Source organism: Lasioglossum baleicum, chromosome 1 (assembly GCF_051020765.1).
Source record: "Lasioglossum baleicum chromosome 1, iyLasBale1, whole genome shotgun sequence".
In the NCBI taxonomy this organism is placed as follows: Eukaryota; Metazoa; Arthropoda; class Insecta; order Hymenoptera; family Halictidae; genus Lasioglossum; species Lasioglossum baleicum.
Window position 1 is genome coordinate 12007633 of NC_134929.1, and position 17907 is coordinate 12025539.

Consider the following 17907-nt stretch of genomic DNA (forward strand, 5'->3'; position numbering starts at 1 on the left):
ATTCAAAATACGAAAAAGAAACGAAATAAAAAGCTTTTGCTCGAGGTTTTTATTTTGGAACATCACCATCTCGCTATGCCATCCTCGATTTTGTGCAATGTATGTACTGTTTGTTTTCTTTGCGAGACAGTAAAATTGATTTTGGTTACCATAAACCAAACGAGCACTGATAGTGACAATAATTTTAAAAAACAGAACGTAATAGGAAAGAACAAGAAAATTCAGAAGTCTGTAGTTTTCAAACGAACTTGAAATCAGCTAAATGGTGACTTAACTCCTCCCCCCAATTGTATTGGGTTGGCAAAAAAAAAACGTGGTAATAAGTTCGTTCGGTTTTTTAGAGTGGAATAAATAAAAAAAATCGAACTAACTTATTTGCCAACCCAAGAAATCTATGTTCGGCACACGTAAAAAAACGTAGTAACCATTTCGTTTCCTGAGACTCGATACTCCCGAGATTCTCACAACAATCGCGGGAATACTGTATACCAGAAAAATATCAGTTTAATCAAAATTATTCAGCAATGAGCATTCACACTCGTTACACCATCGCCAATCGAACATGTTAGCAAATTGTAAGACAAAGATTATGACAACCAACGAAACACCTGACCACCATTCCCAGGTCAGCGAGCACCATCACATTTATCTTTCGCGCGCTATCAAATTTCACAGCGCGTTCTCTGACGCTGGGAATAGGGCAATCAAAGAAAACCGATAACCCATTGAATAATTCCTACACTGTCAGCGATCAATTGTCTCCCAGACGTGAGATCCATATACGGATGTTCATATGTCCTGCGTTCTTAAAGGATAAGGCGGGGAGTTTTTTTTTTTTTTTTTTAGTATTCACCTCTTTGTGCAGCCAGAACATCACGAACAAATTGAAACCATTAAGAAGAAGACCGAGAATAGAGCACAGGAGCAGGGGAACGTCAACGACCCAATCGATCATTTTCGCGTACTGTAGCCGCCTTCGAAAAGGTTGGGTTCCTTGGATCGAAAGAGGAGGATCGATCTTGGTGTTCAAATCGCTCTTCCGGCTCTGTCACCTGAAACACCTGATTGGTAGCTTCATGTTAGTCTTAAATAACGAATTTATACGGAGGTACCATTCTTTCATCAAGTTTCACAAGAAAAATGGGGATTTTTCGAACATTTTTAACGATTTCATATTGGAAAGCTATCAAAAATGACTCGAGGCTGAGAAACTTTTTGATATCTATTTTAGCATGATTCGGTATTGTGAAAAAATAAACTTCTAATACTACAGATTTTTTTGATACACGACGAAACAAAAAGGTTTATGAGATGATTGACGGTTGTTGCCAATAATATTTAAGATGTGCATACTACAATTTCAATCCACTGATGAATCCAAAGATGTTTTAATTGTTTCAAAGTAGGACCGTGTTTAGAGACGCAAAATGGTACGGACTTTCTGCACTTGATGGAATTTAGTTCTCGGTTAGAACAGTGCTTTAATTCGACGCAACTTCTTGATCAAGCACGACGCGACGCGAGTTAAGTATAATTCAAATGGTGTTCAACGTGCTAACATTATCCACGGCGACCATCGAACTTCACGGTGATCCGATTATCGCGTGGGCAACTTTGTTATCGCGGTAGATGTCGTAACTATGCTAGCTCCACGGATTAGCGAACGCTTTTACTTTGGATTAGCTCATCTGTTCACCCTTCCTTGTTCCCCGAGGGAAAGGGTTGTTTGTTGTGTAGTTTCGTGGGAGTTTTATGTATTGTAGTTCACGAAGAAGTCTCCGAGAGAAAGAAGAAATGGACAGTTTCACAGAATTTAAGTGAATATTAATTGTATTACTTTTGCATCCGATTAATTGTATCGTCACTCTTTGACGGTCCTCTTGATTTTGACAGTCATCTTGATTATGTTTTTCTCCTCAACTATTTTCTATATTTTTATTGGCGATATACATATGTATACAGAGTGAGTCACCTAACTTTGCCACCTCAAATATCTTTGTTGTTTTTAAAGATACATAAAATGTCTGAAGGACAAAGTTGAATGGTTCAGTGGGGCTCACATATCAAAAATATTTTTGTTTTTATGTGATCTTTTTAGAGATATCAAGGCCACCTTCATTTTTTAAAATGAAAGCACCTTTTCATTAGGAGTTCAGTGACTATAATTACCCATGCACCTATAAACAGAGCATTATTATTTTGCATTAACCAAAAAATTCGCAGTCTACTCGTTAATCACTCATTAATTTTCGAAGCCCCTTATTTGTAGACTTCATACTTAGGCTTTAAAAACAACAAAGATATTTGAGGTGGCAACGTTAGGTGATTCACCCTGTATACAATACAATGATATAAAAATTGTGGAATTCGGTAGGGTGTACGATGGTGATATTTCTGATTGCATGTGTGGAAAAGTAAAGTTATTTATTGGAACCTGAGGTTGTGAAATTTATTACGGATATGCGGGATCGAGTTGTACAGTTCGCGTTTCTTATTCGCCCTCGAGAATGCATGTACAATTCCGAAAAGATAACCGCAACCCTACTATTTGCATACACATTGTCGTAGTGCTTTCTTTGGCAGAAAGGATTGCGACTATAACTGGCAGAGAAACGAATGCAGGTATCGAACCAACAACTTATGAAAGTTAGAAGGTACCTGCCTCTCCTCCAGTGTTTATTCTTATGATATTGACATTCGAATTGTATGTATGTATACACATCGTTTCACAACTACGTATCGCGGATTCCATTGCTGAACGGTACTCTATTTCATTAGCGTTCCAAAGAATAAGTCCCAAATTGCAGTGTTTCAAATGTGCAAATTCAAACGAAAATTCAGGGTTGAAGCTGCTATCAAATTCCAACTATTGAAACCAACATATTCAAATTTGAATGGATTGATACTACATCAAAATACGAAGCGTCCAAAGCAAACAACTCGGAGGCAGATAGGCCTGTTCTAACGTCTCTAATTAGGGTACTCGGCCACCAAAGACGGCGGTGTAAGTTCAACTGGTTGAAGTTGTTCGGAAGTTCGCTCAGGCGGAGGATGTTCCAAGGAGCATAAATGGATTTTACAAGTGTTACCGGGCAGTTGAGTCACGATATTGATTCATAAGGAGGCATGGGTTTGGTCAAGGCTGTTCTCTATCAGGACACGAAAGGTCGACCGTCGCGTCGTGCGGCTAGGTCCTCGATTCGCCGCCGAATATGTCAATTAACGATGTCGGTTGCCGCAGAGATACATTGAATAATACATCAGACATTACAGAAACGCATACAGAGACCGCGCCACCTTCGATTAACACGGAATATTGCGATCTGATTCCGAACGCCAGCTGCGTTTGCACGACAGTCGCTACATGTTGCAGAATTGTACATGTGGACGGAAAGCCCGGGGAATTAATTTTCTTCTCTTATCCCGACGACGGTCAAGTTCGATCAAGATAGAAAATGATTGCGCCGTATCCCCGGCTCCGGAGTTATTGGTTCTTATCCTCGGAGACCAGTCGTCGTGAAAGTGAAATTTAAAAATTCAATCGCCAGCAAATACCTTCTGTTGTTTCGTTCTCGGTCCAAGGCTTGCGATCCGGATCGCTCGAATGGGGTTTCCTTAGGACCGTAAGACGCTTACTCGCTCTCTCTCTCTCTCTCTCTCTCTCTCTCTCTCTCTCTCCATCTCTCTCTGAGGAATTGGGTTAAATAACCCAGTGGATGGACCCACATTTAAAAGTCGTAAACAATAACTTTTATATTTTCTCTGTAATTCAATTTCTCAAAATATGTGTAGCAAGTCATGTAGTAAACTAATTGTCTCTACTTCTAAAAGGAAATCCAAGTCGTATGGTCCAATGTTCAAAAGCTATGGTACATTAAAATGTGTGCCAATATTATTTTGATTCACTTTAAGAAATCAAAATCTGGATGGAACAACGTGTATAGTCTTTTAACGTTCCACCGCTCGGTTAATCGTCGAGTAACGTTCTCGATTGTTCGTCGAAAAGGAATCCTATTGCGAACGATCAATTGAGCAGAACTCGGTGCGAGCCAGGGAGATTGTTAATGAACCGCCCGTCAGCACTTCAAGAATTAGACGATAGGGGCTCGCAGTTTCGCGGGGCTCTGCGCGCATTGTGTTCTCTTTGCAAATTTCCTCCGGACGAAGTAAATTAAGGGAATGAGATTTCCATAAAATTACCCATGTGCACGGTGTATGCAAAGTGCTCGCTACCAGACCCCGGCGCGACGCGGCGTTTGTCTTCTACAATATTGACGAACGGTCCGAACACGTGCACCCTTTCGCGAAACGAAGGAATATAGTAGTGTCCGATTTTTAACAATAACGAGCAAACATAACTGCTTTCAAAATAAAACTCTAAAGGTATTCATCAATGGAAGCACCGTTGCAATTAACATATTCTGTCAAGGAGTTGCAAGTTTCTCGATTGTATTATAATACTATGTCTCAATATCATGTTTGCCTCAATTGAGAGAAAACCATCCCTACCGACTTGTGGCCCCACTCTACCTTCCCCTTCTACAACGTTATTCCCCAGCGAGATACTAGCGAACGTGACGAAGATGCGCGCCGCATGGAAGAGACGTTGGTGGGGGAAGCAAGCGATTGATGGGCCCCAACCGTGGGGCCCAGTCATAGACTGCGCGGCCTGTACGAAGCGTTGAAGCCTACAATGGCGGTCTGTTGGATATCTATCTCACTCGCACACCGATAGTTGGTGGGGGAGCAGCGAGAGCCAGTCAACTCTCACTTCCTATGCACACCCCACTTTCATTGGGCGAATCTCTCCCCACCAACTCGTCAATTAGAAAGAGAGCGCACCCCAACAGGCTATTGCTCTCTCTCTCTCTCACTCTTTGTATCCCGCGTCGCCATTGTAGGCTTCAATGCTTCGTACAGCCCGTACAGGCCGCGCAGTCTGTAGAACTGTACAAAAGGTCTTTGATGATTAACAAAGCAACGATAATATTATCCATTGCGGAGAGTTACATGTTAAAAGCAGGTATTTACATACGGATATTTACATTCGGACATTTACCGTTGAATAACACATTTCCTGGGACGACAGATATGTCCTTTGTGAAACTATTGTATGTATATGAAACTGCATCGTTTTCGAATGCAATATCTAGTTTCATTATATTTCTTTCCGCGTAATTTTCCAATTTTAAATACCAACACTGATTCAGAGTAATAATCGGACACTTTTAAAAAGATGATGCCGAGGTTTGAATTAGGCATCGTTCCGAGTTCGTCAACGAGCAAACGATTTTCTTCAAATCAATTGATTTTTACTTAAGAAGTAAATGGCTCCTCGATCGATTGATGTCAATTATTAATTGTTTCCTATCACTTTTTTGGAGGTTCAATTCAGGTTGTCGTGTTGCGAAGTATCGAACGCGTAATACTGTGACACGGTGTTTAGTTCACTCCCACGCCAAGAACTTTTAATTAGCGATATCTAATTCATCGCAGCATTGTTAGAACTTTTCATATCAAAAAGTTTGAATTCTCGCGGTTTCTGCTTACTTAATCGCGTAAGATAAACTCTGCTGAAATTGTTATAGCCGGAGTCTCCAAGAGACTGTTAATATTTTTAACAAATTGAGCCAACCTACAGAAGTTTTTAATAATGAACATAGCAACAAGAAAAATGGAATATTTGATTTTAAAAAAGTTTCCTTCTTTCAATTACTCGCATATAGCACTCACGATATCAAAACTTTAAATTTAGTGTTTCGAACATAAACGAAAGTATCGTCTAGAAGTAACTATTTATTTTGCATTGAAGTAGTTATTTTACTGAATATTATTGAAAATTTATTTAGGTGAGAGTAATATACAGTTCCGTATAAACAATTATGTAGAAAATGGAGTGAAGTATTAATTATTTCGGGGAGTAACAGGATGTTAAAAATGTTAAATTCTGTTCAATTTTAGGGTTTTCGAAACATTTCAGAATTTCCGCACACGTGCTAGCGAGATAATTAACATTCATTTTCGCGCCGAGCTAGCGATTTCATGCTATTGTTCTACGGAACAATATAACAGACATTGATCGTGCCGGAAATTCAGACTATGCGCTCACTGTTACGTATACATAGTTTGTTTAAATCAGACTGAGGTAGTTTAACCAGAGTGGATGTGTATCAGGCATTCTAAGTACATCTAATAATGTTTTCAACAACACTAATTATGCAGTAGACATAGGCATCTATTTTCTGAACATAAAGATACAGTTTTAAATAAATCGTATACTTTTTAGATGTTTGTGATTAATCCAGTAACTTTTTCAGTTGAGTGTACACACCACGAAAAGAAACAGGGCCACTACAGAGACAAAATAATGACATTCGACCGTTTCAGCCGTTGACGGTTAAAGCATGAAGGGCAAAGCCACGCGAAAGAGTATTTTCGAGGGACACCCCTAAATATCCGCAACAAAGGATTCACGTTGACCTTCACCTCGCGCGGGGTTTACTATTTGGAAATTGACTTCTCGAAAATAAACCGCGTTCTGTATCTTGCATGCCCACGCGAAATTGCCGGCATGCAGAACGAGACGCAACGTCGCTTCGCCATTGTTCCGTTGACTTGGCGTGGGCTCGGGAATATGAAATGCCCTTCTACTTCTACAGCTGCTGCCACGGAAACAGAAGCGTCTAAATCAAGTTGTCCAACGTCTGAATAAATTCAATCTTGTCGTTTTTATGAGGCAACATGTGTCGGACACTTTTTATTCTTAAACCCACATGTATTGAAATTGTAACCTTGTTTCCAACTTCGCCTATATATTCATGTTTATTGTAAATCTGTATTTGTAAATCTGTATTCTGTATTTCTCTTCTTAATTACTTTACAGAAAGCACTGTGGTTCCGTGAAACATATTGTCATAGCATGAACTAACAAACAAATTAATACCCTGCTTCGCGGAATGTTCACGTTAGCTCCCGTTCGGGAGCAACCACTCGAACGTGTTTCCCGGTATCGTCTTAAACAAACCAAGACAAACAAACAGGGGAGATGAATTTTAATCAAACAAGATATTTAATGTAACTCAAATCCAATCGTGACTCCGTGTCGCTAAATGCTCATGGGCGATCCCATCCGCGAGCAACAAGAAATGCACTCGAACGCGTTTCCTAGCATCATCTTGAACAAACAGAGACAATGAGAGCCGTCGTTCTCAAAGGGAGATCGCGTGGGTCAACAGGTCCTTCAAAGCAGTTTCCGGTTCGAGGATGGGACAAGAGGGAAGACGGATTGCTGGCTGAAATCGAATGAATGGCCCTAACTTTATTGGTAGAACGGAGAATACGTTGCGTTGAACGAGGCGCAAGGTAAGGCGTCGCGACGCGGCGATGGTTCCGCCGGAGCTTATTGGAATGCTTGAAATCCCAGTCGCGTGTCATGTATCGTTAGGTACTTGTTGCGCGGAATACTTTACACACCGAGTCCGCTGGGTGCAATCACGCGCTGAACGTCCACGGAGATCGATAAGGAAAGCACTCCAGTCTTTGCAGACAACAGTGGTGTCTCCGTAAATGTCGTATCGTCGGGTCTGCCGAGCGACAGTCGTAGCAGACGTGCTACATTCTTTGTATTGTAACCGTGAAGTTGGATCCATAACTATTTTTATAGGGTACAGCTGGATAGGACGGTCGAAACTGTGCCCTAGGATCAAATTAAAAGGCTAATCCACTGGATAGAGCATCAAGAAAAACCATATTGTGTAAAATTTTAATCCTATATCTCGACCGGGAAGGGAAGCTGTTGGTTAAAATCGAAGAGATTAGTATTCCGGCTATTTTTAAGTAAAATATCCTGGTTGTAAAAAATCAAAATCCTCGAAACTATCGGAAAAATGCAGGTAACCTAATCCAGACCTTCGTATGAGCTAGAGCTAGTAGTTAACGAGATACTATCGACATAATGTTCTACAATAAAATGGTGACGAATCACTTTGTACGGTTAATAAATATCTGCTTTCAATCAAGGGCCGGATTAAAAAGATAAGACACGAAGTACTGTGACAAATGGTAGGTATCGCAGACACGTGACAGCGGTAGCTGGTCAAAAATCGAACCGTGACACGCGTCTTCAGTCATATACACGTAATCGATAGGAAGAGGACAAGCAACGGAATCCACCCCCGTATGTTTTATGACACGAATTAAATTCTCATTTTGATTCACCTTGAAGTTGTTCCGAAACGATAAGCCGGGTGATTAATAACGATCGAACGAACAAGATGGCGGCGGAAAGAGTATAGAAGACAGCCCTCGCGTGTATGAATGATGGGATTCTTATACCGAGTTAATCCGCTAGAAGAGAAGAGGAAAAAAAGCAACCCTGATTAGGGTTGAGCCCGTGTTATCGACAAACATACACGCTGCTCGCGTGATCGCCAACGGGGGTGGGTTCGCGTAAGGAATCCCGACTATTGCGAAGGAACGGGGAAGGACACGTCGAATAATTTCAATCGATCCGCGGGAAACACGTCACGGTAAATACGAAATTCGGAATGCGTCGCCTGTGACCTAGAAATCGACACGGAATTTCAACCCTCTGCAAAGATTTTTTAGCATTCCTGAAATTGGAGTCTGTGGTCCTGTGCGACTTCATTTCAAGTAAACACTGGAAGCTGTTCGCGTTCCATAGAGAAATTGTCAAGACACGCGTTCTGTATTTTTAATGACCAATTTAGCTACCCAAGAAGTTTTCTAAAATAAACCGACCACCTGCAATTGCTTAAACTTCTGGAATTGGAATCTGTGGTCGCGCGAAAGAGGTCGCTCCAAGTCAATAGTGGAAACAATTCGTTCCGCACGAAAATTGTCCAGAAGAACACTTTTTAATAGTCAATTTCACGGTTTGCACTATAACATCGAGATTTGTTTGGAAAGTACGTGAATTAACGCTAGAACTAGAGGCCGCGTTAAAATGATAGATTATAAATACTAAATAAATGTAGCTACTCGACCAACGCCTGGTACTTGAATAATAATACTCCCTCCGTCCCATAATAATAATAGCAGTTGATGAATTTAATTTGTCCCATAATAATAGTAGCGAAAGAAAATAAATATAGAACGCAACATTTATTATCAAAAAACTAGATTGCATTGAACAATAAATTAAGAATATTACTTCTAATTTTTATTTTAAGTGTTCAGATAGTTTTTCGTTACTGCATTTTAAACTTGTAGGTAGGATTCCTTGCCTGCGAAGTTTCGCTTTCCCTATATGGTTAAAATTATTGGAGCCATCGTTCTTCATTGCTTCCAGTATAACTTGTTTTCATTTTGACCTTACTTTTCCAACGGTTTGATATTCAACTGAAATAAAACAATTGATTTCGATCAGCGGATGAAATTAGAAAAACAGTTACAATTCGTAATAATTAGGTGAATCTAAAAATTGAAAGACTCGTCAAAACAAATGACAGATGTCATGAAACATTAATTTTGATTGAAGGCTTCGCAATTTTGCGCTACAACATAACTTACAGCTGCATTCGCCAAGAATTCCCGTTTAAATATTCCCTTGCTACTATTATTATGGGACAGAGGGAGTACAAAATAAAACAATTGAATTCCACTTTCCACTTACATACATACGATAGAAATAAAACAGCGTAATAGCTCGAAACGATCAAGCAAGAAGAAGTACGACTCAGATCTTCTCGCTGTAGCAATTTTCCAACGTGAAATGAAAATTTCGTGTCCATTCACGCGCCATTGCGTTCTCTTGAAAGCCACCCCCACCCAGTTTCGTTTCCTCCGGAAAAATAAAATGCGTTCGAAAGGAGCAAAGCAAGCGTTTCTGGCGATGCACTTCAAAATTTCGAAGCGAATGATCGAAATCCAAGGAACCTCTACAGTCTAGACACAATGATCTTCGAGGTCGTGCACAAGGTAGAAAATGGAAGACCATAAATTCTCAGTCCACTCCGAGGTAGCCTCTGCGGCAACACATCGAAAGTCGTCCCGAGCCATCGTTTTATATCGAAAGAAAACTATAGATAAAAGAAAATGATGTCACTAGCATGTAACCGACGCGACACGTTAAATTCACGATCAAGCATTGTGCGCAACAATTATTGTGCAGCATGATGTTACGCAAATCCAAATCGTATTCACGTTGACATAATTTGAGCAATCGTTCAGTCTTTTACTCCGTAGTGATGAGACTCGTCTGACAATGTTTGTGCACAGCTGCCATTCACAGTACAACACAGTACAAACTCAATCCGTTTGTGTGCACAGAATATCAGGAACTTTTGATTTTACACAACAGGTTGCGGAATTAGTCAATCACTATCATTCGCGATCAATCATGTTGCGCAAAATGCTTGATCGTGAATAGGCCCCTTTAGTCAAACTGCTAACAGGAGATAAAAACATAAATACGTTAGAAAATACGAGAAAGAGAAAAGGGGAAGATGAACAGAGCTAAAAGGTGTTCGAATATGTTTTAATAGGACCGTAGAAAGTTTCATTAGTCAAAAAATGAAATCTAACCCGGTGCATTGCGTGCATCCGAGTGGTAAATGTCCTCTCATCAGCGTGCACTATGCATGAATTATACATACATATATGCACCGTGTATGCACTATATTAACCCCCTCAAAGCTTTCAAAAGTTCGAGTCGAAAACCGCGGCACAGTTTCGCGGAACTAGATCCCGCGCTGAAATGGAGCTTCTATTAGAGAGGCGAGCATATATCGTGTAGTGACTAAAAACGCGTGATCATAGGGACGAAGAGGTCTAAATTCCGTTAACTTAATCGCCCTTTGTGCAGCAACTCCGATTTCGACAAAAAAAGCAAAAAACCGAAGGCACGCCCACTTTCGCAAATTGCCGATACGAAACAAGTCTGTAACAGCGAACTTTATTGGAAGGAAATTTGTTAACATTCCGAAGTGAACAGACGTGGTTTGCTCACCCACGCGAAGCGATGCGGGAAATCGACAAAGGGCACTGGAAAATTATAATTATGAAAATGCGAAACCGAGAAGAGAGCGAGGTTCGTTCATCACAAAATTCTACATTTCGACAGTTATCGAAGTCTCTATATAATTTAATATGTAAGTGGCATTTTAGTCGTGTAAACCTTTTTTTAGTAAGCCACGAAAACTTATCAATAAATGGAAATTTCGTAGTTATTTGGCACTTCGTTATTCTGAGTGTTAGCGTAATTTTATTCCGGTATAAAATCCTGATTTCACAACATTCTGGTCAAGTACTTCTGCCAAGTTCCGCGAGTTGGATAACTTTAGAACGACTACGGGTCAGTTGTTATCCAATTTTTTCGCTAACTTGTAACTAGACTGCGAAACTTTATGCAAATCAAGATCCTGGGGAATCGGGAATTCCAGTACCGAAGTACGAGCAGAATAGAACGATAATCAATGAATTTCAATTGATGTACTTTGAATTTTGGAAATTTTCGACAATCTTCGTACACTGAAAGTTCAATTTGTTCTAAGAGAAATTTTCAAAAATTTTAGTCAAGAAATATAGTCCCAAGAAGTAGAATGTATTATCCATGTCTCGAAGAAGTTTAATCTCGCTTCGAAAACGCCACTTGGTGTTTAACCCCATTAATTTCTCAGTCGCACTTTGCTGCCCGTTATAAAGGGATGAAAAGCATTATCCGTGGTCTTGCATTTTAATATCTGCGTAACGATCAGCAAGATCCGGCTCAGCACGGTTCATCCGCGGATAGAATTAGCCAGCAGACCATGACCGTGTAAAAAGTGTTGTTTAATCAGTTGCGATTACAGAGAAAGGGGAATGAAATTGGTATAATCGAGTCGAAAACGCGTTTCAATTCCTGGCATCGAATTTTCCATGTACATACCAAGAATGTTGAACAAACTTTACTCACTTTCATAATTTTCATTTCTACGAACAGATTGCAATGACGTAATGATAAACGGTAACAGTTCATTGGAAATAATGACGAATATGTACTTAATTAATTACGATATCGTCGATGTTTGTTTTATTGCTAAATAAAATTAACTTAAACGGAATGTGCGCAAACGCTATCGCTTGTTATATTAATTTTCACGATCGACCATAGTTTATTAATATAACGCAATCGTTTCATCAATTCGCATTCATTTAATGAGAGTAAATATGTGTTACAATGAAAATCTTGTAAAAGGAGTTCCTGTTGAAACAAAATGGTGTGTGTACAGCCACGCCAGCCCCGACTACTAAAAAATATCGCCATTTCTGTAATCCCGAGGTTACAACTTTCTGTTTTACAACCAACCATCGAACCACACTGTAAAGTAACCGTAGTTAAATTACATTCCTGCGAACCCACGGGAAATGGAAAAGTTTCGACGACGTTGGAGACGTAAGAGACTCGCGCAGGACACGTGCGCGTAAACGACAGGTCCTGGGAGCTTGATTGCGGCTCGTCGAGCTGGAAAGGATCCTAACCACGTGCTCCCTGCCGCGACACGTCCTTCTAAAACCGCGTAAACGACTCCACGTTCAAGGCTGGATTTTTTGACCGTTTGTTAGCCGCTTACCCAACTTTCCTTTTACCACGAAATCCGCGTGTTGCATAACGTTTTCGTGAAAATTGAGTTGTTGCGAAGAGTATCATTTCGTTTGGCTTTGTGCAGACACGATATTGAACACCGTTTAGTTTGTCCGAAAGTTTGCATTTGTGTCGCGACGCCTTCGTCCTCGAACCACATGTCAGTTATCGAAATAGTCGAGGCCGTTTGCCCTGGAAATGTAAATTTCATTTTACCACGCTTATGTTAGCTTGCCGAGTTGTCGTTGTTGTATGCATCAAATCTTGTAATCGAATTTTAAACCACTTCCCGATGAGCTAGAGACTTGAAAGTTTAAATATAGATCAGAACTTGATGACAATGCAATATTAAAAAACCAATTTAAAAAAAAACTGCGCGACCAGGAGAAAAAAAATGTTTATATTAACTGTCACACCTCGCCGCGTGACGCTCGGTAGTACATCATCGCGTTCAGCGATCCCCACTCCGCGCGCCAGCGTTCCCTCCTCCACTACGCGTTCCCTCCTCCACTACGCGTTCCCACTCCGACTCATCCCCACTCCACTGACCCATTTCGCACCGAAGGAGCTCAGTCAGTGTGGTGTTCTGTTGTGTTCTGTTCATTCAGCTCCATTTCGGACAATTTCGGACTCCATCAAGAGACGTCGCCCCTCATTCTATCTCACGTATTTTCATATCTTGCGTTTCTATATATATGTTACTATTTCATACCAGTACTACTATATCTTGCGTTCCATTTAAAAAAGACTAAAAAGTAGAAAATAAAAAAATATATAAAAAACCCTTTAAAAAATCACGCTTATATTAAAATGCACTAAAACGAAGATAATACCTTTTTTAGACATTAGTGACTATAAATAGAAACGTGGAGCGCCCACGAAGATAACGTCAATATAGTTTAGCGCTCCACGCTTTTATTTATAGTCTCGCTAATGTCTACAAAAATTATTTTCTCCTTTTTAGTGCATTTTAATATAAGCTTGGTTTTTGGAAAGTTTTTTTTATATATATATTTTCTCTGTCTGCAGAGACTCTGCAAAGCCTCCAAAAATGTACTGTTGTTGCAGATCTTTCACAGAGTGTCACAAATCAAAATTTTATGTCGTGTTCAACCAATGGCTCGCGAAAAGAGAAGGCGCGCCGCGCGGTGTCGTCTCGAGATTAATGTTGATCGCGGCTCGCTAGCAGATCAACGACAAAGATCGATCAGTTTCGGGTTTCGTTACAGGATTGCGCGACAGGCACTATGCTTGGTGCATCAGCTACCATGTACGGTGGGATCGGATCGTTAATGAATTTTAATTAATACCGTTTCCACAGTCAGGCGCTGATTCCCATCGGCGCGTTTAATTACAAGATGTCCTCTGAAAGCTGCTCAAGCGTCATCCCCGCAAATAATAGAACGGCCGCGGCCGATCGGGAGGAAAAAGCCTGTTCTCAGAGACTGCGACAAATAATTCAAGCTACCCTGATATATCGGAGCACTATAAATATTTGTCGAACTGTGTGGTTCGAGAAGAAGACACAGGAGCCGAGCTTTTCGACGAGTGCGAACATGCGAGCTGCAATCGTCGCGACAAACAGAATGAGAGACAGCGTTCGGAGCGGAAGCTGGAAGGCCGATTTGTGCCCGGTGCGGAAAAATTCGCAATCATGTTCGTTTATGATGGGTCTCGTTACAGGCCGTCGACTACCCGACGGCAACGCGCTCCAAGCCCCGAGGAAATGCGAAACTCCGAAGAAATAGAGGACCTGCCATCGCGGTGCGTGTATATGTAGCTAACCGGAATGGTTCTCGCCCCATTACAACTGAAAATATGGCTGACAGCTAGCCCCCAGTGCCGTTACCCGACCGAAGCAAGGATAACAGTTTTACGGTTGTTAACATCGTTCTTTGAGCCCCTTCCTCACTCTACACTTTATACATACATATACACTCTACCGAGTTCATCCCTCCTCTCCTTGCTGATCCGAGACGTTGCCACCCCTCAATGGCACATTTTGCCTAACATTGGAGGACAATGCGAGACGTCCAACTTCTTGTGTTTTGCATGCTTTCGGTTGGCGAATCTAGGGGGGCGATACTCTTCTGTGTATCTTCAAAAGTGTTACTTGGAGGGTTTTATGTATTTATGGAAAAAATGAGTAGAGGTGCAATCGAACAGTTAAACAAAATTTAAATTGTGAACATTAGCGTGTGTTATAGATGAGCATCGAGTCCACACAATGTAGCAAAGACAGAATAATAAGCGCATCTAGGCCACGCGTCTGCCATAGCTTCTGATTATTATTACCAGTCGTAGAAGATGGAAGTACACTCCCGACGTGTTCGTCTTTTGCTTCAAACTACTATACCTTGACCTGATCAAATATTTACAAACAATCTCGTAGTCTGTGTAGCAATTCAAACGGTCTTTAGCTGACCATCGCCAATGTAGGATGCACTTGAATTGATTCAATGACAGAGCGTACCTGCATTTAAATCACTTAGCGGCCTAACAAAGTAGCAGCTAGTAATCAGCGTTAACCTTTTAACTACGTGTGTGTGTGTGTGTGTGTGTGTAAAAAGTACTGGTTCTCTATTACCATTGCCATCGATCCCACTAAAATTGGTTTCTTCGCTGAAGGGGGGTATGCAATCCCGTAAGCCTAATAAAATTGAGTAAATCTAACATTTTTTTCTCATATTCAGTAAAAAAACGACTGTTTAGGTAGTATTAAGCAACATTTTAACTTTATTTCCATATTTTTTTTATCGTATAAGATTTTAACCCCATGACCTATTCCACAGTCTAGCTGTAAATACAATTGCTACGAATGTTGCTGTCTAAATAATATTGCAACCCCGCTGTGTTGCAAAACCGCTTTAATTTATCTCATCGATTTTTCGGTTATTCTACAATTCCTACACAGCGTGCACTCTATTACACGGTGCACCGAGAGAAATTGAATGGTTAGTTAGAAATCAAAAATCCAACGCCACTATCCCCAGAGGCGTTTCAATATATCCTGTCCTGTAGCGAAAAAAAATGTGCGCCAAGTTTTGATTGTGTAATAACTATCGGAATTTCCTTCGGGGCACAGTCTGTGCTCCGAGATATCGTGAAAATATTCCACAATCACGGATAACCTTTTCAGCTATCAAAAGTTTTCGAATATTCACGATACCATCGGCAATGAAATTACCCTTCGGTATATCCTTTACACGCTTATTCAATTATTAAATATGTGTCAGGATATGAACCATATCCGACTTGGATTTCATGAGAATCTAAATCAATTAGTTTCCTACACGAAGAGAAAAAGAAATTTGGAATAAATTAAAATTGGTCTGAATTTTGCAGAGGAAATACTGAAATACCTTTTTATACGTTTCGCGTTTCGAAAAGATTAAAATCGTTTGATCCACTCCTTAGAAAGTTGTTTTTTTTAGAAGTGTCTGAATATATTAGGTGTGCAAATAAGTTCTCTCGGCCTTTTTCCGTCAAATTCAATATTTTCTTACTTAAAATACAATCTTGTTTTTATCGGGGAAGTAGTCTCCATTTGCTTCTACACACTTCTACCACTTCTCGGGCAGACGACGAATCCCTTGGTGAAAAAAAGATGGCGGTTTTGACTCGATGAAGTCTGCGAGGCATTCTTCGACTTCTTCAACTGTCTGGAAGTGTGTATCCACCAAATGATGTTGTAGCGATCTGAACAAGTGATAATCTCACGGAGCTAGGTCTGGTGAATATGCCGAGTGTGGCAGAACTTTCCAGCCCAACGAATCCAGAGCGTCACTGGTCGTTTTTGCTGCATGTGGTCTCAATTTGTTGCTTTCCGACAGCACGTGTGGAACCCGGCGACCCCGCTTTTGAATTTTTCCTAGCTTTTTCAGCCGAACCGAAACGTTTTGTTGCGTTACGTCTAACCCAGTAACAAGCTCTGCTTGCGTTTGGCAAGGATTTTCTTCGAGTAAGTGTTCCAAATCCTCATCAGGAAATTTCTTCGGCGCTCCTACTCACTCGTCATCTTCGAGGTCGAAATTTCCACTCCGGAATCTTTGGAACCACTTCTTGACGGTGCTGATAGGTACAGCATCTTCTCCCAATGCCTCACATACAGGGTTTTCGTTTATCTGATAACGGAAATATCTTGCGACGCACTCAAGTTACGAAAAAAATTTGTGTACAAAAATTGTTCGGTATGAAGGGTACAATCATATAGTCTAATTTTTTTGAGTTCTTACGGTTTTTGTTATTTTGATTTTATAATAAAAACCGCAAGAACTTTCTTTCCAACCTAATAGAATGATGGGGAGGGTGAATTTCAAAGGCAAATTAAGTTTTTTAAATGGAATGTTCTATTTTTTATGCCATAGATCGATTTAGTATCAAATTCTGAGTATAATAGTGTTGACTTTCATATGTCCTAAACCTAATAGTTAACGAGATATTATCGAAACAATTTTCTTTCTTTTTTGGATAATATCTCGGTAACTATTAGGTTATACTCTATCGACCTATGGCATAAAAATGGACATTCCATTTAAAAAACTTAATTTGACTTTGAAATCCCCCCACCCCACCATTCTAGTCCTCAAAAAAATTACCCAATGATTGTACCCTTCATACCGAACAATTCTTGTAAACAAATTTTTTTCGTAACTTCAGTGCGTCACGAGATATTTCCGTTATCAGATAAACGAAACACCCTCTATATCATCTCCTTAGCCCCGAAACTGTTTTCTTTTTCAGTTGATATGCGAAAAGCATACAATGCCTAATATGCGTCTTTCGGCAACTCATTTTGTTTATTGTGGTTACAATAATATTTTGAGGTTATGTTAAACTATTAGTCGGGTAATTTACTCTACTAAGTTTAGTATTATAAAATCCCCCAAACGGGAAAAAAATGTTTCGGTTCGAATACTTAATACAGCCGTTTTTATTCTCAGGCCGAGAACTTATGTGTACACCTAATGTTACAGCGACAGATTGTATATCTTCAGACGTTCAAATTACAACTTTCGATATTACACGACGCTGTAATACAGGTACAACACTATCATCGAATAGGGGGTGGCAAACGCGAGCCCCGTATCTTTCGTCCCATCGAATTTCATCAAACTCTCGAACTCCTCCGATCGAATCGTTCGCATCGCGGCTGAATGAAAAAGGATGTCGCTCGACAACGTCGCTGGAAAAACGGGCTCAAGGTTAAAGCCGTATACACAGAACGTTATGAGGCAGCCTTAGGTACTTATCGACCGTGGCCGATCGACATGCGATAACGAAACAAAATCGAACAGGTCCTGCCGCGCCGCGCCGCGCCGCGG

The 17907-nt window shown here is 40.5% G+C and overlaps 2 protein-coding genes across 2 annotated transcripts in view; one reads left to right on the forward strand and one right to left on the reverse strand.

Moving 5' to 3' along the window:
* The window catches only part of LOC143212711 (phytanoyl-CoA dioxygenase, peroxisomal-like), a 74057-nt gene that overhangs the window by 17308 nt on the left and 38842 nt on the right, over nt 1-17907 (forward strand). The window lies entirely within an intron of this gene.
* LOC143212661 (uncharacterized) overlaps nt 1-17907 on the reverse strand; it is a 55609-nt gene that overhangs the window by 13717 nt on the left and 23985 nt on the right. Inside the window, exon 2 of the mRNA XM_076431648.1 lies at nt 854-1061. Within this exon, the coding sequence (XP_076287763.1) occupies nt 854-955 (102 nt within the window). The 5' untranslated portion in view covers nt 956-1061. The remainder of the gene's footprint in view (nt 1-853; nt 1062-17907) is intronic.